This window comes from Syngnathus leptorhynchus, chromosome 1, assembly GCF_054491065.1.
Source record: "Syngnathus leptorhynchus isolate UIUO chromosome 1, UIUO_Slep, whole genome shotgun sequence".
Classification (NCBI taxonomy): Eukaryota; Metazoa; Chordata; class Actinopteri; order Syngnathiformes; family Syngnathidae; genus Syngnathus; species Syngnathus leptorhynchus.
In genome coordinates this window covers 7717367-7741641 of record NC_141195.1, presented here as the reverse complement: position 1 = coordinate 7741641, position 24275 = coordinate 7717367, and the positions used below count along the sequence as shown (strand labels likewise).

At 41.6% G+C, this 24275-nt stretch overlaps 3 protein-coding genes across 4 annotated transcripts; 1 reads left to right on the top strand and 2 right to left on the bottom strand.

Moving 5' to 3' along the window:
• Nucleotides 1-1374: 1374 nt before the first annotated feature.
• Nucleotides 1375-4500, bottom strand: tpk2 (thiamin pyrophosphokinase 2). Of its 2 annotated transcripts, none has more exons than XM_085916334.1 (8): nt 4291-4500; nt 3977-4218; nt 3784-3847; nt 3593-3723; nt 3077-3195; nt 2542-2674; nt 2371-2467; nt 1375-2284 (listed from the first exon to the last, which is right to left on the bottom strand). In XM_085916334.1, the coding sequence occupies exons 1-8, from the start codon at nt 4358-4360 to the stop codon at nt 2238-2240; spliced, it is 903 nt and encodes a 300-aa protein (XP_085772460.1). In that variant the 5' UTR covers nt 4361-4500; the 3' UTR covers nt 1375-2237. The 2 variants fall into 2 exon arrangements, with proteins under 2 accessions (XP_085772460.1, XP_085772469.1); XM_085916343.1 differs by having other exon boundaries at nt 4334-4493.
• Nucleotides 4501-4612: 112 nt separating this feature from the next.
• On the top strand, nt 4613-9291 carry gmeb2 (glucocorticoid modulatory element binding protein 2). The gene is made up of 10 exons (XM_085916324.1): nt 4613-4927; nt 5115-5255; nt 5365-5447; nt 5902-6026; nt 6203-6306; nt 6704-6861; nt 7479-7541; nt 7620-7757; nt 7867-7989; nt 8264-9291. The coding sequence occupies exons 2-10, from the start codon at nt 5116-5118 to the stop codon at nt 8896-8898; spliced, it is 1569 nt and encodes a 522-aa protein (XP_085772450.1). The 5' UTR covers nt 4613-4927; nt 5115; the 3' UTR covers nt 8899-9291.
• A 1182-nt stretch (nt 9292-10473) lies between these two features.
• pdyn (prodynorphin) lies at nt 10474-11813 on the bottom strand. Its single transcript, XM_085916353.1, has 2 exons — nt 11691-11813; nt 10474-11086 (listed from the first exon to the last, which is right to left on the bottom strand). Exons 1-2 carry the CDS (start codon nt 11811-11813, stop codon nt 10532-10534), a joined length of 678 nt encoding a protein of 225 aa, XP_085772479.1. The 3' UTR covers nt 10474-10531.
• Nucleotides 11814-24275: the final 12462 nt, after the last annotated feature.

Below are 24275 nucleotides of genomic sequence, written 5' to 3'. Positions count from 1 at the left end.
CATTAGGGATGAGATCAAGATGACCATTCCGATCACTCAGTCAGGACCGCCGATTACCGGCGCCGATGATCATGCGATAACCTTTTCAAATTTTGAATGCGTGTCCCTCGAAAGGCTTACACAATTAGTTAGTGCGGCTAAACAAACAACATGTTTACTTGACCCGCTTCCAACCAAACTACTTAAAGAATTATTTCAAATCTTAGGACCGTCCGTTCTAAATATAATTAATCTGTCTATCTCCTCTGGGATAGTGCCTACAGCCTTTAAAACCGCTATCATTAAACCGCTACTTAAGCGACCAAATCTTGACCCGGACTGTCTCGGTAACTATAGGCCAGTTTCAAATCTCCCATTCATAGCAAAACTGCTTGAAAAAGTAGTAGCGCAGCAGCTTGTTGATTACATGGTCGCTAATAATCGATATGAATCTTTTCAGTCTGGGTTTAAAGCTAATCATTCCACTGAGACAGCACTTGCTAAAGTGACTAATGATCTCCTCTTAGCTATGGATTCAAATACTTCGTCGGTATTGTTACTACTAGATCTTAGTGCTGCCTTTGACACTGTTGACTTCAATATTTTGTTAGAGCGTCTTAAAGGTTGTGTTGGTATTTCGGGGTCAGCACTAGACTGGTTTCGTTCGTATCTATCAGACAGGACGCACCGAGTGGTCCATGGCAATGCGTCCTCTGAGCTCTATAAAGTTACGTGTGGTGTCCCACAGGGATCGGTGCTAGGACCACTTCTATTTAATATTTATATGACTCCGCTTGGGGACATAATACGTAAATATAATGTTAGTTTTCAATGTTATGCGGATGACACCCAATTATATATGCCATTATCAATGACAGATCCGCGGGACTGTTGTAATCTTGAGGCATGCCTTGCAGAGATCAAGCAATGGATGTCTCTCAACTTCCTTCGTCTGAACCCAGATAAAACTGAGATGTTGATAATTGGTCCAGCTCGTTATCAACATTTATTTAAGGAAACCGCTATAACTCTGGATAGCCGTATTATCACTCAGAGTGATACTGTAACTAATCTCGGGGTAATATTTGACCAAACGCTCTCCTTTCAACAGCATATTAAAAATATAACCAGAATAGCATTTTTTCACCTTCGTAATATTGCTAAGATTCGCCCAATCCTCTCGACCAGTGATGCCGAAATTATTATACATGCATTTATCACGTCGCGCCTGGACTACTGTAATGCATTATTCTCTGGTCTTCCCAAGTCCAGCATCAAAAGTCTACAGTTAGTGCAAAATGCTGCTGCGAGGCTGCTCTCACGGACAAGAAAATTTGATCACATTACCCCAATATTAGCCAATTTACATTGGCTCCCGGTCCATTTAAGATGTGACTTCAAAGTTCTTTTGTTAACCTATAAATCATTGCATGGCTTAGCGCCTTCATATCTCGTCGACTTAGTTGTTCCTTATGTTCCGTCTCGTAACCTTCGTTCGCAAAACGCTAGTTTTTTAGTGACACAGAGGGCCAAGAAAATGTCTGCAGGGGCTAGAGCATTTTCCATTCGGGCTCCAGAGCTCTGGAATGCCCTGCCAATGGATATTAGAACTGCTACCTCAGTAGAAACATTTAAGACACGTTTAAAGACGTATTTCTATGATGTGGCCTTTAACCTCTCCCCGACCCCACTCCCCCACCCCTCCCCGGCTGGGGAGGTGGTTAGGTGACACCCATGCTGACGATGGCTATCTAGATTCTCGTGGACCAATTCACCATGAGGGAACTGCAGTGGAATACCCTCCTGGAGGACACTGCCAGGACAATCGAAGGCACCTCCGACAGCTCTTGGCTTTGGCCTGGGCATCCACTTTTTGGTTTCCATATGATGTATTTTATGTGCCCTCTTTGCATCCATTGCAGCCTGGTGATCCTGAAAGGGGGATCCTTCCATCTGTGGTCCCTTCTCAAGGTTTCTCATTTTCCCCCTTGTAGGGGTTTTTTGAGTTTTTCCTTGCCCTTTTGGGAGCCTAAGATCAGGGGATGCTTTGAGAATTATTGTCAATTGATTGTCTATGTGAAGCCCTTTGAGACTGCTTGTGATTTAGGGCTATACAAATAAACTTGACTTGACTTGAGGGATCTTTTAATGACAAATATTTTACTGCTCTGAGAAAACTGCTTCTATCATGATATATCCATGCTAATTTCTTCCAGGAAGTTAGGATGACTGTCTGGTTGATTACTAATGATTTCTTTTTATAATGCTTGATGGAGGCCGGACACAAACCCCTGGTAAAAGGGTTCTGAGAAAATAAGAACCACATGGAGACTTAGTTGAACAGGTCAACAGATCGGATCTGTGCATAACCCATTCCAGAGTGTGACTCACCTCTGTCAGGCTCAATAAAAGAATGTCTAATGAGAAAGTCCAGAACCACCATGGCACAGTTGGGTTTGAAATCTTCCGTGGCCAGTAGTTCTTTCACCTGATGGAAGAAAATGCATTTAGAAGAAATTATGACATCATCATTAGAGCCTGGAGTATTTATTTATTTCTCACCTTCTCTATGGGCAGGAGGTAGAATTCCTGTACTTCTCCATCGCCTACTCTGGGCTTGAAGGCAAGAGGAAGTTCCAAATCAAAGATAAACTGACTTTCTGAAAACACTCCCTCTCCGTCTTCATAGGTGTAGCTAGAAAACAATTCCTCAAGCGATCAGTACTACTCAATTTGTCTTAAATGTCAAGTACAGGAAGTCATTTTAGGCTAAAAAAAAAAAAACCATGGTTGCATGACAATATCATTACACTGTTGAAAATGATTAAGTACATGCTGTTTTTGTTTCATTTACCCAAACAGCTAATGCAATTCCCCACTGAATTGTTTTAAACATCAATGAGGAAGATTTTTTTTTATTAATAATGACATGATGGGTTTGCAAAATTACTCAAAAGACAGTGTTCCAAATTTTGCACAACTCTTAAAAAAAGCACTTACTTTTTCACAATTCTTTGATGGTGACAGTGGTATTTGATATATAGTCTTAACATTAATTTCGATTTGTGAAGTACGCCAAAACAAAAAGTCAATGTACCTCACTGTGGATACCGGGTGGGCCTTTTCTGCAAGCGCCTCTGGAATGCATGCCTCTTCTTGACATTCTTTCACTAGTGTCTGCTTAATGCTCATGCCAGCAGCCAAACCGCCTGCTGCCTTCAAAGACACAAGGCCGATCTACTGAATGTCTTTTTTGAAGTGTTGATACAATACAGATGATTATTAATTCAAGGCATTTCAATTAATTAATCGGGAATACTTTGGTTTAACGTTCCACACGAATACAATTGCCATTATATTGAACATCAAATACTACACACAAACAAGTTGACGTCGCTAAACATCGACTTGAAAAAAATCTAAAATATTTCACCAAAATGCACAGTCTTTCAAGGAAATAGTTGTCGGGCCATCAGCTAATTATAGTCTAAGTATGTGACCAGAAACATTTCTGTCTATTTGATCTTCATGTCTTTGGCTGAAATTGTTTATGCACAGAATTGCAACCAAGTGTGTTCATTTGAGCTGCTTGTTGTGATCCTTTTGTTCTCACCATGTTGTCAAGTAGTCCAGGATAGGTCTGCTTGGTGAGAGAACGTCGCGCAAGCCACATACAGACGTCTCCGCTCTCACTAACCGTGTAACCATTGATATGGACACCATAACGCTTGATCCCAAAAAGACCTGTTGGACAAGTTGGACGAGAATCAGATGGGACACTCGTGATGCAACTGGGTGACTTACTGGTAGCTGCTCTTTCCATCCACATCACTGGAGGGTCTGAGAATTTGTCCATTACATTGTATCTCTGAAAGAAGAGAATATGTCATCCAATTGATATCTTTTGTATTCCATTTACAAACCACTACTGTAATTTTTAATGTCAACGTTTAAGATAGCAATCATGGAACACCACTACTTCTGTAACAGGTCTCACCTCATCTCTCCAACCTTTGAGGCAGCGAAGTGAAGAATCACGTCTCAGGTTTGACAAAACAACGTCCACTGCCTCGGACCTTTTGTCGTAAGAGTCCAGATTGTTGCACAGTGACAGAGCACCCCCTAGTGGCTTTTGGAACACATCTCCATAGCACGCCAACTGCGAGGCTACGTGCGGCATAATCCAACCAATTTTGATTCCATCTATCTCAAATCGAAGACAATTCCCACGACAAGAACCTGCCAACGACATTTTAGTGAGTAGCCCGCGTTCCGTTGTTGTGTTAATGCAACATGACTTCAAGCATTTACCTGGTAAATAAAAGTTATTCATTCGGTGGAGGAGCTGGAGTACCTTTTCTGTCCAGACACAGTTCGCCATGATAAAAGTTCGGACAGAGTTTGCTTCATGTGCTTCACGTTGCTCTAAAGCAACAACTTGAAACCAGAGACTTCAGATGATTTGTTGACATTCACTGCTGGTCAAGGCTTCTTCTTGGTACAACAGCAGTTGCAAATAGGATTGAGTGAAATTGCGCCATCTATGGGTATGGAATTTGGGGTGCGTACTTTAAGAGTTTTAGTCAATGTAGGCTTCCGTAAAACGTACGTATCCGATAGTAAATTGCAATTGACTAACTCGGCAGTAGATGGCGAAACTCACCGATTGGGGATTTTAAATTACCGTCAATAACGAGAAGAAGGAGGGTCAGCTGCGCACTGGTTATATACAGTGATAGGAAGTCTCAGGAGGATGGAAACTTGTATTTCAACTACTGTATACCCAAAATATTTTGTGCCTTTTATCAAATTGGATGGAATCCAGCTCAATGCCCTTACGTGTTGCCCCCCATAACTAATTAAACGGTCAAGTTTATAGGGACCGGGAGCTACTATTGTGCTAGCGTTAACTCAGCTAGGTATCTGCTAAGTAGCTAACATCAGCAAGGTAAGATTTTGTCCAAAAATAATATCATTGTAATAAAAGAAGTGATTTTAGCTGCGCTACGCCTCTTTACCATTGTGTTGTCGTTGACAAAACACTTGATACGAACTGCAATTACTATAATAACAAATGTATATCCGCCTATGGATTTATCTTTCTAAGTCTATCTCTTCATCTGTGTGTTGTGCAGCATGGCCTTGGCTGAGGTCAACTTGCAAGAAATGAATGAGGTCGTGATAGTGACAATGTCTGATGAAACTGTTGAGGGCCTCTCTGTGGTGGAGGAGGATAAAGCAGTGATAGTAGCCACCCAGCTCAGCGATCAGCCAGGGTTTGTACTTTGTAACAGCACAATGAAAAGCCATTACCAGCAATGTTGGATCCTTTTGCACCTTTTTTTCTTCTTCCATTTTGTCGTTTCATTTTGTCTGTCTTTTCAGAGCTCAGGTCCTCACAGTCACTCAAGTGGAAACTCATGATATGAGTAAATCAGATCCCTTATCCAATGAAGAAGCAGTCATTGGTAAAGTGTCTTGCGTTATCTGTTTAATAATATGTACATTTAGCCATCTAGAGCAGTGGTACCTAACTCTAGGGCTGTGGACTGGTACCAGTCCGTCGATCGTTTGGTACCGGGCCGTACAAGAAAGAATATAAAACTGGCATTATTTCAGTTTTGTTATTCTGAATCTGAATGATCTTTTACTTTAGAATATGACCGCTGATCTAGAGCAGCTACAGCATTTCAAATTAGACAAGATGATCTGTTTTCATAGAAAGCCATAATTAAGTTCATCCCCCAAATGTATTGATAACATCTGCCAAGATCCTACTGTTGACAAACTGGAATCAAAATGACAAGCAGTTCTTTATTGGTTCTCAATTAATTTGTTAAATTATAAATAATTTGGCCAAGTAACCCTGCATTTTATTGAGTTGTGTCTTTGTGTTTTTGACCCCGTCTCCATATTTTGCAGTGAAGCTAACAGAGGAAGTGGATGCTGAGTCTGATGTATTCTACCCCATCACGTGTGGAGATGCCACAGGCACGTTGGTGTGGAAGAAGTTTGTCTGCCCTGGGATCAATGTGAAGTGTGTCCAGGTACCTGTTTACCAAATCACTCTTAAATGCATTCGTCCATTTACATGAGTCTTGAAGCAAAGGTGTTGCAATAATCAAAGAGGAACTAATGTTACAAAAACATTTTTGATGTGAATAAATTCTGGGCTTAATCTAAAAAAAATAATACGCCCCTGATTGTGTTTTGTATTCTTCAGTTTAATGATCAGCTCATCAGCCCCAAAGAGTTTGTCTGCCTTGCGGGCAAGTCGACACTGAAGGACTGGAAAAGAGCTATCAGACTCAATGGCACCATGCTCAGGTCTAATATATTTAAAATATTGACTATATCAATGTACATGAAGAGAGAAAGGAGTAGTTTAATTAAGTGTTTGTCAATTAGTGTTAGTGCCTTTTTCAAGCATTTTTAGGAAGAGTTTTTAATGATTTTGTTTTTAAATTTTAGGCTATGTTCTTATATCAATTTTGATTTTTTTTGCCTTTATGCACAATGTATTTTTTTTAATTCAATGGGAGCAGTGCAATTCGTTTTATTATAAAGGTGCAACAATGGATTCATATTTTTGAGTATCGTTTTTTGGGGAGGCCAAATGCTTTGAATTTCAGCTTCTGAACAGTAAATCTTTAGTAATTTATTGCTAGTGTTAGGGAACTCCAAAGACAACAAGTAATTGTAACCACAACTTTTTCTTCCCCAGGAAGATCATGGACTCCGGCGAGCTGGAATTCTACCATCACGCAAAAGTCTGCTCCAACACCTGCCGCAGCACCAAAATTGACCTGTTGGTAACCAAATTGGCCGCCAGCTCAGACCAGTCTGCTGACCTGGCTGCTGCCACCTCATCCACCGCAAACTGTAAGTAGATGAGTCTCCAGCTTGTGGGTGTGTGATGTGCTACATTGTGGTCTGTCCTTCCTTTAATGCCTTGTCTCTGTAGACCTTCAAAGAACACCACAAATATTGTACTGTATACTGGATATGCCCCCAAGCTTGAACCTGACAACTATAACTCCCCCATCTATTCTCTCAGTATGGAACAGTGTTTCTTTGTTTGGCCTTCGTGGAGATCTGTGAGTCATGCCCCAACTGGCCACAAGGCTTAGTTTATCATGGCCCTGCTCGCACACATGCTTATACACTCACGATATATTTTTAAAATTGTGTAAACAGTTTGGCCTTGGTGAAGGCCTGTGCATTGGAGTGGCATAGAGCTGAATTGCATTATATTTACTGAGAACTCTTTTTTTTTTTTTTTTCTTCCCCATTCATCTAAAAAGGCACCCAAATTATACTCAAACTCAGTTTGTTCAAATAATGTATACGTTATGATAATCAGCTGACCGAATTGCCCTTTTCTCCATGTTGTTCCGTACTTGATTGCATGTTCAGTATTGTGTGCGGACAGCTTAGAGAGAAAGAGAGAGGAAAAATACAGAGGGATTTGTTGAAACACTGTGTCGTCTCCATTATAGTGAATGGAAACTCCCGCCCAGAGGGGTCAGAGGGACCTTCAGAGGGGGTAACAGCAGTTGGAGGTGCTTCTAAGTCTTTGCACAGATTAAAATTGCGACAGCTTCCGATAACATTCTGTTCATATGTATTTGGATGTGCAGAGGATGCCGTGTCATTCTGGCGTGCGCTGAAGGACGCAGGGCTGCTGGAGGAGGTGATTGAGGACTTCCAGAAGGAGCTCCAAGAGGTCCTAAAGGGGCTGCATGAAAGAGTGTGTGAACCATCACTGCAGGTCAAAGGTTAGAACCCCCTTCATTGAAACGTATGTTTTCTGATTTGCCGTGGTATGAACTGAGCCGTATGACCCATCAGCTGCCGCATTTAACACAGAGTGGTTTGTTTCGTCAGATGCCGCTTTGCTCGACAGCATCGTGCACAACTTTGGAATGCTGGATCTGGTCAAGAAGGTTCTGAGCAGTCATAAGAGCCAAATGGACCATTACAGAGAACAGTACACCAGCAGCCTCGTTGGTCAGTCTTTGTGGAAACAAACCTTTATAATCAAAGGCCACATTTCATTTTTCAAAGTGATGGGTTAGGTTGTTCATAGATTATTTTGAGTCAATATTTTACAATTTACAATGAATCGACCAAACAGTTTATTGAATTAGCTAAAGTGCATCTCTGGTTAAAAAAAGGTCAAAGGTGATTGACCAGTGTAATTCGAAACGTGACGTACATTAAGTCTGATTCTTGCGAAAAGAGGCATTACTATTGTTTGTCTCAACATCATGTCTGTGTACAGCTTTGGAGCAACAGTGTGATGAGCACAGAAAACGAGCCAAGGAGCTGAAGAGCAAATCTCAGCACCTCAACAACGTCCTGATGAACCTCTCCCCTGGATCCGCTGCCCCGGCGCCCAAGCGCTCTCGAATGAGCCGCGCCGCCTCCAGCCCGGCGTCCGCCATCCCCGCGCCCGCACAAGTCGCCCTGCCTCTCAGCCAATTAAGTGGCGTACCGCTCGGTAAGCTACTGACTGTGGCGGGAGCTCCGGCAGCCTCCAATCTGAGCGGCTACACTCTGCTGACCTCGCCGCTCAATGGCTCGGAGCTGCTGGCCGACGCTTCCAACCTGACGGTGCTCTCCGCCGTGGCGGGTCAGGAGGGGGCGTCCTCCGAGAGCGGCGCCATCGTCTCGTCGACCTTTGTCAAAATGGTCAGTCCTCAGTTCCAGTTGGTGACACTGCCGGCCACGTTGCAGGGCCTGGCCAGCTCACAAAACACTTGCATCACGCAGCCGGTCGGCACCATTACCGTGGTGGACGGCACGGCAACAACCGCAGAACTTTTCCTACAGGGAGTCCAAGCTGGTGAAAATGAAGAAGGTCAGCACAATGAGGTGAGAGGGGATGACTTGCAGCAGCTGGTGGAGCAGCAATGATGGCAAATTAGCATTTAGTTTGTTCAGGGACACATTCTTTTCTATTTTGTTTGTTTGAAATGAGAACATTTTTGTTTGAGAATCATTTTTGTTTGAGACTGTATCAAAGACCATAACAGTATTCTCACCCATTTAGAGCAGTTAATATGGTAGCCGGTGAACCCAATCATATTTATAAAAACAATATATATATATATATAGATATAGATATATAAATACTGTGTTGTATTAAAAACTCAGGTTTTTCCACTTAGGTCAAAGCAGTAGAAGTATTGCTTTGCCACCATTTTGATGCCCAGGAATTATGTTGAAATGACCTGGAGAGCTTAATTTGGACAAAAGTAGTGCTTTTATATCATCTACTGGCATCGATAAACAAAATTATTTTTCAAAGGGTGTCAGTTCCTCAGAGTTTCACTATTTGCGGCAGGGCTATTTTTTAGCGACATTGGGAGTAGGAATGCAAAAAAAGTGCCTCAACCAAAGATACATTGTACAAAACAGTTTCATGCCAAGAGAAAAAGACATGAACACCCTGTGGATGTCATGCAGGTGTTTAATCGGTCGTTTTCGTTCTTGGCTGATTTATTTGTATGTTGCAACACAGACGACCACCAAAATGTTCCAAATACCTCACTTTTTGATTGGTAGTCTGAATTGCTCATTAGAATATGTTGCAAATATCACTTTTCGTTCAACATGAAAGATTTGGTTTGAATATTTTAATTTATGGAATAAATGCTTTAGCGAATATTATGTATAAAACATTGCATCACTTCGAAAGACGGTGTATGGTTTTGCACTAATGCAAAGTTTTTAAGCAAGTGAACTTGATCCACAAGTGTCATGTGGATAACAGCGATAAAAACCTTCACTCTTGCTTTCCTAAATGGTTTAAAAGCCGACAAAAAGAAAACGACCATTTAGAATCTGATCAGGTAGAGATTAAATTTGCACTATAAATTGTTTGAAGATTATATTAAGAGAAACGTTTGTGATATTTAAGTATAAACATTTATTTTGCATTTGAAAAGCTGAGCCTTACCAAAAATAACACAATCGCAGCTAAATTGACGGTCAAACAAACCGACTTCTGCCAGTAAATATTAGATTTACAATTTTGACAAAGGTATGACGGCTAAAAAAAGTATCTCTTGTACCTTTCATGGCCACGAGATGGCGGTACAGACATGCAAACGTAAAGCACTGGGGGCGGGGGCGTACATTGTAAAAGTATGTGATTGTGTTAAGACCTCATTTCAAAATTACGAAAAAAAAATATTTTATAGTCTTAGGTTAGTACTGTTACTTTCCAGTTTTGTTACATTATAAATCTCGGAACGAATCAAATCAAATAGAAAAGGCGGTTCACTTTACCATCATCACTTTCGACAAAATAAGGGAAAATATTTACGTTTATTCCAAATAGATATAGTGGATAATAAATTGCATTTGATTTACCTTTATGGACAAAAGTTTCAGTCTTAGTTTGATTCATGGTTTTATTAAACAATCAAAGACTTGGAATTCAGAACCGCACAGACAAGAAGGCAGCAAGTACAGCAGGCATGATTTGGGCTTAAATAGAAGATGAAGTAAAGCTGCAGTGAGCGTTCATTGCACTTTACGCAGTTCATCTCATTTCTCCACTCAGGTCGTCGTAGTAGGACGAGAAAGGATCCTCGGCGGAGCGCACCGAGATTTTGAAGTGGCGACGCAGGAACCCCCCGTAGCGCTTGTCCCACTTGATGTTGTTCAGTTTGGGTCTGATGCGCCTCATGAAGCCCCCGTAGCGCTTCTGAAGCTCCTCGGGCTCCTCAGATTCGCTTCTCTTGGACTTGGGGCCAAACTTGCGTAAAAAGCCGCCGTAACGTTTCACGTGATCATAGGCGCGGAGCGCGTTTCCCTCCGGGTTGTTCTCCGCTTCTTCTGCCGGCACGTCATTTCCTCTCTCCCCGGTCTTCTTCAATAAGTCCGCGACTATCTCCGCAACGTGCTTGTCCCGCCAAGGAGAGGACAGTAGCTCCTTGATGGTCTGGTCCAGTTTCTTCAGGAACTGCGCGTCGGCTTGTTTGCTGGCCCCATCTTCTTCATCCTCTTGCACCTTCTCATCTTCGTGTTTCACGTCCTCCAGCCCCGCAACGCGCTCACACAGCGATGGTTCATCTTCACACAACAACCGGCACCACTGTAACACACCCATGGATAATTGTGACATTATATTAATGAATAGAATACAAATCTGGAAAAAAAAAAATAAAGACCAAAAGCACTAAAGCTTTGTTATTTCTAACGTGTTTTTATTCTTCTCAAATATGTGGTCTAAATATTTGGAATACGGGTGTAGTCAGGAGTCTTTTTTTAAATAGAAAAAAAAGGAAACATTCTCAAATCTAATATCCAAAATGCACAGCATATCACAGAACATAATTTCCATTAGACTACATTAGTTGCAACGAAACCATAATAAAGATATAGGTTTGAAATTGTATCAATCATTTTTCATTTTTTGTCCTGGTATGGAAGAGAACATTTTACAGCAGTAAAAGAGCAGGAAATAGATATATAAAAAAAAAAAAAAACATCCTTAAAAAAAAATGCAAGCGCAAACTATTGTACTCACGTTCCTTCCAAAATAATGTAATTTTACATTTATTACTTTTAAAAGAGAACCTATTCATCCCTTGAAGAAGATGAAAACAAACACAGCTACTGTAAGACAAGCTTCAACACAAACACCCCAAAATAGCTCATTTCATAAGCACTTGGAGTAGAGTTGCCCATCTTCTTACCAAGCTACTGTAGACGCCGTTGGGCTTGAAGATATTCTGCAAGCATTTGTGACACTGCGAAGAACAATGTGCGTGCATGGAGTGGGGCAAGCTCAGCATCAGCACCAGCACATACCACTCCATCCTTCAGCAAATTCCTGACAACATACATAAGAATCACAAGATAAATATCATGATGTTGGAAAAGTATGTAGAACTAACTCCTCCAAGAGAAAGTCCACAATACAAATGCAGAAATGTGCACACAGTGTTGTAAAGATAAAAGCAAAAGAGTACCGAAAGTTTGTGATGACGTGTTGATCAAATCCACCATCAAATATCTGCTTGCTTTGGTGCCTCTAACTCCAGTGCTTGATTTCTCCTTGTTGCCTCTCTTTTTATTACAGTGATCAAGGCAGTGTCACTGCATGCGCATCAACGCAGTTCCCCACTGCACCAATGAGAGAGAACCATAGTGCGTAAATATGCTTGGGGAGATTCTGACAACCCCTACGCACAGAAAAGAAGGCACGCTTGGTAAGGGTAAGGGATTTGGCAATTCACGCATTTGCTCCAACATTTATCAGTCTATACGTCTCACGAAATGAGCTTCACTTCTCAGTATAATTTGCAAAAAGAGGTAACAGCCCATGAGAAGGGAGAAGACACTGAATCTCAATAATGCCAGGAATGTTACTCGATTATTTACTCCCCCCCCCCCCCCCCCCAGTAACGATTCATGTTACTTTTCTGAGTGAAGTACTCTGACCACAGTTATTTTACAAGTTCACAATTTGTAAAGTGTCAAATGTTAAATCAGATTGCCTTAAAGGACATTTATTTTAAGTGATGTCTAGAAAGACTTGTGTTAAGTCGCCAGTTATGTTCAGTGAAGTGCATAAAAAAATCTATTTAAAAAAATAAATAAAAATAATTATTTATTTTGGGCAAAAAAATGTTTTTTTCCTTTTTTATGACAAAAAAAAAACTTAATTCTTAAATTATTTTATGTTAAGCAGGGTTGTCAGCTAGTAACTTTAAACAATGAAGTACTGCAATCAGTAAAGTAGCAAAGTAACTTTTTCAAGGTACGTAACTGTGGCAACACTCTTTATGATAAAGAATTTCCTTGGTATGTGACTTTTCTAAAGATTTGGGTGCTATCGTTACCGTGGGGAGGAAAATCCATCGTTAACTCGGGTCATAATTTCCATTCCGTATTATTTGGATCAGATTAGAATTCAAAACATAGAGTAGTGTATCAGCTTCAATGCCTTGCTGACATCACCGAGCGGCTTTTCACTGAGCAGCAATGGTCTGATTGAATTAAAGATAACGTGATGTGGCACTGTGTACAATAGATATACACACTGGCTGTTATCAAGTAAGAACTGAGGACAACCGCTCTGTTGTCAGTGGAGGCAAATGGGATGAAAACGAGCAACATGCAAGTTGTTTTCAAGAACGGAAAATCCCTCTCTGGCGTATTTTATGGAGTGAGAATAATATAGGAATCAATACATTGTGCCTATGAAAGGATGCTGAGGATGCTTCCTGTGGTCTTATTATAATGAATAATACAAAGGCAAGACCAGTGTGTTCTTTCTCTCCTCTTAGTCCATTCAGTCTTTTATTTTTTTTTAATATGCCTGTAAATGCATTTATAAAATAGACCGCAAACAGAACCAACCCACAATTCAATCAATTCTTACAGTCATTGTTAATTAATTCCATACCATGCAAATTATATGGTTGAGAAGTTCTTGTCACAGCAGCCACTGATTCTTACGACAATGAGTAAATCTTCCTTGACAGTAGTTGGATACATTGGCGAACCAACATCTGATTGAGAAGGAAGTCTTTCTTCATGGATTTTCTAGCATACAGTGTGAAATGAAATTTTAGATATTAAAAGTAGTACTCGTGATCTCAATACTCATTATCGGTGAGTCCCCAGATTGTGAATGATCATACTGGTGTCAGTCTGAAGAAAAGAAAAAAAAAAGGTGTCAAACATGCCCAGCCTTTAAGATTCAATCCACTTTTTGAATAAAAAAAAGATGAGTGACACCAATACTATAATAGTGTTTTGTTGCTGATACTGTAACTACAGAATTATATTTTAATGATGACAAATCTTGAATATCATTTACTTTGTGCATGACTCTTTGATTAAGATTGTTTTCTTGGTAATATTAGCCCAATCCTCTTTGGCGTGGGATTTTCATTTGTCCGTCAGTCTTTAGACTGCATGTGCGTGTGGTCAAGGGGGGACAGACGGACCAATTTGTCATCCATTGATGCACACTGAGCCATTCACTTCCATTGAGATGAATGAGCAATACTGGTTGTGAGAATGTCCTCTCCATTTTATAGGCCAAATTGCACGCATTCAGCACGATTGTCCTTAATTAAAGAGGATAAGCAATATAAAAAAAAAATGCATGAGTAGATCATTGACATTTCCTAATAAACATGAATAAACATATCAATAGATAATACAGGAATGGCCAATTACAGTATTAGCAAACCCTATTAAGGGCCCACAATCTCTTAAGAGGACGGAAATAGATTCTACACACAGCTAAAATTCAAAAAAGAGCTTCTAAACTATCTTCGTCTCCATAACAAGCAATGCCTTGAAAAAAAATACGTATTCAAGTTGAATTGTACATAGGTTGACTATGACACTGCAGATTTCGAGTTGAAAAACTTGGATGGAAAACACAAAGATTTTAATGTCCTACAAGTGCTACTTTGTAATGATAATGTGTATATCATAAGCTATCTATGCTATTATGATATTTTTCCAATTATCCTTAAACCACAGAAATAATGTGTCATTTTCGCCTCACTTAAATCTCTGTCGGGTTCGGTCGTTAACACAATCTCTGTTATTGCCACGGTAACCTTGGCAATCATTAACGTAATTAAAATAATGACTCTACACTATGATGTATGAAAGTCCAAATGCGTAAACATTTTCTCTTGCATGCGCTTTCCACCCACAGTCTCAATCAGCACGTGCTCATTGTTTGAGAATATGCTGGACTTGCTGCACAAAGGAGCTTTAGCCTGTACTTGATTTTCCCATTAATAAAATCTTTGATAAGGTAATTGACTTCTCAGAAGCTATCTCTTAATTCATACACCTTTCAAGTTATGTCCACTTCCAGAAATAATTACAAAGTGTCTTTCGAGTCATTCATACTGCACACTCGGCCCTGGAAGGATAAATATTTTGGGGTTTTTGGCTTCGGGTGAACACAACTCAGCATGCTACGTACGATATCTGTCCATTTTACAAGGTAACACATAATTGGCGTAGTACCAGATCTCTTCAGCACTCACCCTTCCAAGCCGTGTTTGCCTTTACTGTACATTCCCCAGTAACCTGGAGACATCTGCATTTCACGCCCAACATTAGCCCACTACTTTCACTTACTGTGGTAAACATGCACACGGCCATCAATGAAAGAAAAGACATCTCGCACATGTATCAAGTATGTTTGTTTCGAGACAAAAAGAGGCCCCACAGCGACCTCAGCTTTGGATCTGGTGTTTAAGTAACCATAGCAGCAGTAAAGAAAAGCTTCCATCAAGACCATTAATAATCCTTTCCGAGGGACAAAGTGAATCATAAACTAAGGGAACCTCAAAGTGCTTTATAACAGAGTGTAAGTTTGTCATTGACGTCATTCACGTCACAACTTTGTTACAAGGCTAATTGGAAATTTTGAAAATCCAATATGGCCCTTGAGTGTCCAAGTTTGTTGGTCAAAGTTCCTCGGTCCCAATGTAGCCATGACGTCTCCTGGTGACCTTTTCTAATTTCAGACTTTGTTTTAAAGGTGAAGTCAGCCCAGAATTTTTTTTTGTAATAATGTGTTCTGTGCAGCCTAATGAGTTCTGGTTAATGTTTTGTTTGTAGGTAGAATCTGCCTGTTTTTATTTATCTCACCAGGCGGCCATCACAGTTGATGTCAGATCACAACCAATCATGGATCAATAGTTTTCTGGAACCAATTTTTTTTTTCCTCTTGGTTTTGGCTTGAGACAGGCCTGTAGGTGTAAGTCGTCCACCCTTTTAATTCTAGCTGTTGACCTGATTGTTGTGAATCGATCATGATTAAGTCATGCAGCTTCCAGGGTTTTCTTTTTAAATGCAATATTTTGGCTTTGAAAAAAATGGATGCTGCGCCAGGCAAAAACTAAAAAAAACAACAACAACCAAGCTGGGAAGTCAGCAACTATATATATGGCTGCAAATATATATATAATACCTTTTTGAGAATACTGAATAACCAACCGTATGTACTCAGCAGTCACCAGCATGATTTGCCAACTTCCTTTGTGGTGCTCTGCCACAATATGAGTTCATGCAAGTTATGATTATTATTAAACATCAGCGTGCATCTTTCAGGAGCTCATTTCCATTTCTTTTGCTGCAACATGTACCAGGTTTCACAGCTGGATGCCCGGTCGCGGGATTTCTCTTCTATTACAGTCTCTTGACCTCACCTGACAGTCACCATCTTATTTATCAAACAGTGACTCTGTGAAAAGCACTTGTCTTCCATTTTGCCTTACCTCAAACAACACGGCAGACAGCTTATCTCAAAGGGATATATTTGGAGTTTTGTAATTTGCACTTTCCAACAGGATTTTGACAAGGGCTCTCATCTTCTCAACCTTTCTTTATAATACTTCTACTATAAGTTTTCAAGTCCACGATTGTTTAAAGGTAACCAACAGAAAATTGATTTGTGAATATACAGTAAGATAGTTTCATACTGTGGTGCTCAAGTGTTATCTTTGGATGTACTGTTTAAAATAGAATGTTTTTGACACATTTGGAGTGCTTTCGCAAAGAACAAAGGGCAAATATTCCCAAGTTTTGCTGGTAGACTCCCACCCAAAAGGTTTCGATAAAACAATAAACAATAGTCATCACTTGGCTGCATCTGCTGACTTGCAGTTCAGTATGAATTACACTTTGAGGCTACTGTTAAACTATTATTGATTTTCTGATTGGATGGAACATAGTGAACTTGCTGAAATATTACAGTATTTGATTCCATTTTTCCTGCCAGGACTGTATTGTCCATTTATTTTCATCAACTCACTCTTTTTTTTTTTTAAGATGGAAAATGTACTTGTCTATTTTGCAAGTCTGGTTTAATTTGTATGAAAGCTGAGAGTGCTTCTATTGTCACGCCGTCCTGATCCTATTCCATTTGCCCTGCCTCATTGAGCTGCTGTCTGTCACATTCATCTTAAACAGATGACTATGGAGCATCATACTTTTTTTTTTTTTTTTGCTGTACTTTGAAGTATGGATTATAACTGATAACATTACGAGGGTTGTGATGGGCCAAACCAAGCACAACAAAAAAGGATGCACTATTTTTATGGCATATATACGTCATACAGTTTCATCATACCTCAACAATAACCAGGCTGGACAAAACAGTCATAAATCAACTTTAAGTTGGCTCTTGACTTGACAGCTGACTTGACTGAAGGCCACAATACTGTAATCTTGAATAAAATAAAACATTTGCTAAATTTAAACCTAGCATAAAAGTTAAATTTTGTTGTGAAGTATGGTTTCTATTTAATTACAGTTAATGTTTAAATATATTGAACTTAAAAATACACTGAACCTTTGTCGGTCAGAGAGAACGGTATTAAAGATTTGAATGATGACTCAAAAGAGGTTCTCTGGTGTCCTGAATTCATATCTGTATCTTCTAAAAAGGACGGGCACTGACAATAATATCTCCATCTATTCACCAACAGTAATATTGGCCTTCAGGTTGCCGTGGTAACGTGGAGCTGGGGTTGAGTCAGAAACTGAAGTGAGTGTCCCTGAAACTTGTGAAAGATATTCATCCTGGAGCAAAATAATGCCAGAGCCGAGCTACGGCGCAGAACCTCTGCAGGCAGACAAACAAAGTATTGTGCAAGGTCACTGCCACGTATATACACACACGCATGCGCGCGCACACTCATACAAATGCACCGATTGTGAGCATCAAGAGTGCATGAATATCCTTCAAAAGATAATATTTCACACCCCCTCATTCCCATATCAATATTTCCTGTGTATCACATGACGCAATGTAACAACAAGAATGTACACGTGGATTCATCTTTTTTTTTTATTTCCTTTTTTCTAAAAATGACTTGAAAACGTTGCACGTTCCAGGCTAATGTCCCTAATAAATTCAACTGTGCAGTAGCTGAGAGGTTGAAACTAATATCAAATAGAAAACATGATTTAAATTATGACCTAAATACCCACTCGACAATAAAGTAAATATTGTAATCATTCTATATGTACGTATCAGAACCATAGATGCCAGTTCAATTGTTTTGTTGGCCATGAATCTTTAAAGGACTTTCATTTAAAATTTAGAACATGAATTGTTATTGTGTGCTGCTGTCGCACCCTACGCAGGGTCACGATTAGGTAGAGATAACGATGACATAGCAATTGTCACGATGGTAATATTTTATATTTTCTGCAGTATTTCCTTGCATTGAAAAAAAAAGCAGCTATGAAATAATACAAAGAAATTCAAAATTACTGCCAAACTAATACTCCAAACCTTTAAGATGTGATGTGTTATTTATTTATTTATTTATTTATTTATTTATGGGAGCGGCTGGGTGAGGTGTAATTTTTATGATGTTTTATTTTCCAATCATCAAGTCACAACCATTCATTCATTCATTCATTCATTCATTTTCTGAACAGCTATACTCTCCTAAGTTTATTTAGTAGAGGTATTTTGTATTTTTTTTTTACTGTTGAATTTTTTGCTCAAAGTAACCAACGAGTTAATATGCAAATTAAATTGTGATAATAGATACATCAATTGTAATATACCGTGCCAAATGCTAAAGCAGTAGACAGTGCAATCAATCAAATTAGGTAGAGTACATTAGGTAACGTCACAAAATGTATTTCAAAGAAAAAAAAAGACATGAAATACTAACATTAAATTATATCCTTACAATATAAGGCTTAGATACATAGCATGGTTAAGTGCTTAAAAGCTAGGAGAATTTTATTCTCCCTGACGTAATGACGTCATAGCTACAGAAAATATTTGTATAAAAACAAAACAAGGCTAAAAACAAAAAAATCACGTATGCGGTGTTAAGTCGGCGTCCCTTGTTCTGCCGTGTGGCAGCGTATCGAAGTTTCTTGACCAAGCCTACGTAAACTCACTTCGTAACCGGAAGCTGTTATTCAAGCCGTAACCACAAGAGGGCAGAAGAGTACCGTTGTCAAACAAGGTCTTTAAATGTTATTGCTGTTGTATTTTTGCTCTCTACAACTTGCTATGGTGGCTTGCCCAAAAATATATACCAGCAAAGTCCAAGTCATTGGGTATTTAATTTTAATAATTTAGGAAATAAGACATAGTACTCAAGTATGATAAACATTCATTCATTATTGAAATGATCGCTGCAGCTCCCATTTGGCTGTTGTATATTAGAAACGTGTGTGTGTGTTTGTACACAGGGCATGTGATGCGTCAGTGCAGTAGTGTTGGAGTAGTAGTGCCTGTAGTTTGTGCATGCTGTATGCTGCTTCTGCTTGCCACTTTTCTGCTTTCAGCTACCGCCACCGGCTAGCCCTCTGTTTCCGGGGGTGAAAAGAGGAGCCGAGTGCGTAAGCCTCCTCCGCCGGTACATAGCCTCTCCATTGCCAAGACTTGCACACGCCTCCTCGTGGCCACACACGGTAACTGGCACCTTGCGGTCCCAGGCTAAGTTGTGCAGGATCTCGGAGCAGCAGTGGGCCCCAGAGATGTGGCATGTAGGCCCACCGGTGTGTGGACACGCCCTACTGCCCATCAGCCACTGTCCCTGCTGTGGGTAAACAGCCCCAGCTTTGGGTAAATAGTGAAGACCTCAACGGCGGACCAGGCGGAGGATGATGGCTGACCTAAGGGGAGGCGTCACAACGGCTGGGAAGGCGGATGAAGGCTACAGCAGAAAAGGGTCACCAGTCGTCTTGGTCTCCTTGCCACTGGATTCTGACCCCAATCTGTCAAGGACAGTGTGGTGACTGTCTGTGCACCAGTCTCCCCACGTTAAACAAAGTCACGCACAGGCGTCTTTTTCAGGGAATCCATTTTACATCCCAGATTAAAGTCCTGTGGCGACCAGTGAGTGGCAACGGGGGCAGGATTGTGAAGTCTGGAAGCCCCTAGTCACAAACTGGCACATCAGGCGGTGGATGTTAGATGATCGTTGGGCTCTTGGACCGAGGCAGAAAGAGCTCTTGGGTAGCTGCATCCACGACTGAGCAGCCCTTTTTAGGATCCACTCTGCTCACCCCTGACGGGGAAGGGGCTAGAAAAGGTGCCCTAAACATAGCCTGCCTCAAACCTCCCGACTGGATTACCGCGTTCAGAGGGATCACCAATATGCGGTGAAAAACACAGAAACATGAATTTTGGAGCATGGAATGTGCGCACACTAATGGACAGTGTAACCAGAGACAGGCCGGAGAGGAGAACTGCCATCATTGCCATGGAACTGAGAAGATGCCGGATTGACATAGCTGCTCTTTCAGAAACCCGATGTGCAGAGGAAGGTCATCTGAAGGAAGAAAAGGGTGGATACACTTTCTTCTGGAAAGGAAAGGCCACAGATGAGCCTAGGATCCATGGGGTTGGCTTTGCCATCAAGAACCAACTGATCAGTCATCTCTCTGAACTCCCGGTGGGAATCAGTGAGCGCCTGATGACCCTCCGTCTGGTGCTGGCTAACAACCAGACGGCAACAGTTCTTAGTGCTTATGCACCTACCCTCGTTTCAAATGAGGAAGAAAAAGAGGCCTTCTATACCTGTCTGGATGAGGTATTGTCAAAAATCCCCAAAGAGGACAAAATTATTATATTGGGAGATTTCAATGCCAGAGTGGGCCGTGACCACCACCTCTGGAAGGGCACCATTGGAAAGGAAGGCATTGGAAACATCAACTCCAACGGGGTTTTGCTTCTTAGCAAATGTGCTCAATACGACCTTACCATCACCAATACCATCTTTCGCCAGAAGAACAAACTCAAGGGCTCATGGAGACACCCTCGCTCTAAACAATGGCATCTTATTGACTATGTCATTGTCAGAGCCAGGGATCAGCGCGACGTGAGCATCACAAAAGCCATGATAGATTCAGAGGCCTGCTGGACAGATCACCGCCTGATACGATCCACAATGTCCATCAGACTCAAGAGGAAGAGGAGACTGCAAAAGAAGTTGAGCCGGCCGAGACTAAATCTTGAGACCCTGAACCAAACTTCCGCCCTGCAGCTGTTTCAGACCTCTCTTGGAGAAAGCCTCAATCAGGAATACCCTGACGACATTGAAGAACACTGGAGCCTGCTCAAGTCTTCCATCCTTGATACCTGCAGTGCCACTCTTGGACACAAGCCCAGAAAGCATCAGGACTGGTTTGATGAGAATGACACAGAGATAGAACAGCTCATCTCCAAGAAAAGGGAAGCCTTTCGTGTCTGGCAAAATGACATCACCTGCAAAGCAAAGAGACAAGCTCACTCCAGAGCTAAGGCTGACGTCCAGAGCCGGGTCAGACAACTTAAAAACACCTGGTGGACTGAAAGGGCACTGGAAATCCAGAGTTTGGCAGACTCTGGTGACACCAGAGGCTTTTTCAGCGCTACTAAGGCTGTCTACGGGCCAAGCCATCGCGGCCAAAACCCCCTACGCTCTAAAGACGGGCAGGAGCTGTTGAAGGGCAATGAGCCCATAAACAACCGGTGGAGAGAGCACTTTCAGGAACTCCTCAACCGTGACAGCACAATTCAGCCAGATCTTCTCAGTCATATCCCTCAGAGACCCATCAGGGAAGACATGGGTGAACCTCCCACATTAGCAGAGGTCCAAGACGCCATCAGGAGCCTGAAGAACAACAAGGCCTCTGGGCCAGATGGGATCCCAGCCGAGGTCCTAAAGGAAGGTGGACCAGAGCTCCAGCGCCACCTCCATTCCCTCCTTTTGAAGGTCTGGGAAAAAGAAGTACTGCCCTCGGAGCACAGGGACGCTCTGATAGTTCCCATTTTCAAGAAAGGGGACAAAGCGGACTGTGGGAACTATCGGGGCATCTCGCTCCTTTCAACAGTTGGCAAAGTACTTGCTCGTGTTCTTGCCAATCGCCTACTGCCATTGTCTGAGGAGGTTCTCCCAGAATCGCAGTGCGGTTTTCGCCCATCTAGAGGCACTGCAGACATGATCTTTACAGCACGCCAACTCCAGGAGAAATGCCGTGAACATAAACAGCCTTTGTTCATGGCTTTTATAGACCTGACAAAGGCCTTTGACACGGTGGATCGCCAGACCCTCTGGAGCATCCTTCTGAGGTATGGTTGCCCAGATAAATACGTCAGAATACTGCGATTATTACATGACGGAATGACAGCCACAGTGCTCAACAACAGCTCTTTGACTGAGCCTTTCACTGTAGAGACAGGGGTCAAACAGGGATGCATCATTGCACCCACCCTGTTCTCTATCTTCATTGCCACCATACTCCATCTCATTGACAAAGAACTACCACACGGAATCCCAATTTGGTACAGAACTGATGGCAGGCTCTTCAACCTTAACAGGTTCAAAGCCAAAACCAAGATCAGAACCACCACGGTCATGGAGCTCCAGTATGCAGATGATAATGCCATTGTAGCACACTCTGCAGAAGACCTCCAGGGCATCCTGAACTCCTTTGCTAAGGCATACAGAGCCCTGGGTCTCACCGTGCACACCAAGAAGACCCAGGTGCTACATCAACCCCCACCCAACCAGCCATCTACTTTGCCCATCATAAATGTGGACAACACTGCACTTGAATATGTCCACCACTTCCCCTACCTCGGCAGCCTTCTCTCCTCCAAGGCGGACATTGACTCTGAGGTCAACCATCGCCTGAGCTATGCCAGTCGAGCGTATGCCAGACTCCGGAAAAGAGTCTTTGAAGACAGAGACCTCCGGGTTGACACCAAGCTCCTGGTTTACAAAGCTGTGGTTCTCCCCACCTTACTTTATGGGGCAGAATCATGGACAACCTACAGCAGGCACCTAAGAGCTCTTGAGCAACACCACCAGAGAACCTTGAGGAAAATACTCAGGATTAAATGGGAGGACAGACGCACAAACATCAGCATTTTGGAGGAAGCCAGGATACCGAGCATCACCACTTTAATAATGCAGCACCAACTCCGATGGACAGGACATCTCATCCGCATGGCTGACACCCGCCTCCCCAAACAGATGTTATACTCCCAGCTGGAGAGAGGTCCGCGAGCCCCGGGTGGGCAAAAGAAACGTTTCAAGGACAACCTCAAGACCAATCTCAAGAAATTCCAAATAACATCTCAGGACTGGGAGCGCATCGCCTTGAACAGGAACCTCTGGAGGGCAGCGGTGCAAGAAGGTGCAGCACATCACGAAAAGGAACTCCGCCGTGTCGCAGAAACCAAACGACAACTCCGTAAGGAAAGACAAAAACTGGCTCCAGCACACCCACAATCCATCACCACTTTCTCCTGCCCATACTGCACAAAAATATGTGGATCCCGGATCGGGCTCTACGCCCACCTGCGGACCCACAAGTAGACAACCCTGAGAAGAAGACTGTCATACTCGTCTCGAGTGACCGCCGATGATGATATTAGAAACGTTTATGAAAAACACTTTAAAGTAAAATGGGGGTAAAATCTAATCAGTTCTACTTTGTGCCGGTGTCGTTCGGGATATTAAACACAAAAAGACAGTTTGACATATGTGGAAGTAAGGCAAATTGTTGTAACACAATTACCAGTGGAGCTCCACAACAATCAATCTTAATATTTGTGTAGCAACATAGATTTGACAAACAATCCCCACCAGTGGTAGTCATGCTGCCCACATTAGGTCTGTAGTAACAATAAAATATCTTTCCTCTGGGAATTTGGAGCTATGCAAGCCTTTCATAACAATTGTGTACGTGTGCGGGTGTATCGTCCATCACCACTCCAAATGAATTATCTGTTCTTTTTATTGGGCTTATAAACTTAAAATAAAAGCATCCTTGGTCTGTCTAAATTAATGGTGATGAACTGTGGTGCTTTGCAATCGGTAGTCCTGGCTGGCTGCTTAAATCAATGTGACCCCAGTGACAATAACTCCAAATCTTTAATATAAGAAAAATAGAATTTATGTCACAAAGTCAGCTGTGTTTTGGAGGCATTACAGGTTCATGTGAAGCGACTCACCTCACACAGACACATGCAGTCATTCTCCCTTTTTGCGCATTTGTGTTGTCACCTCAAAAATGTATTCTTGCTACCATCCTCAATAAGAAGCCACAGCTGACATTACATGTTCCAATACTAGGAGAGTTTGTAAAATAATACAAATACCTGCACGTTAACCTCAAGTATATGAAATAAAACATTTCCTACAGTAAGAGTGCTCTGGTTTTGCTCATATTTTTATGTTCTGCCTCTGCTGATCTATGAGAGCTTATTCAAGCAAATAAGAAATGTCAATATGAGAGAAAAAGTGTGTTTTTTTTTTATTAATGGT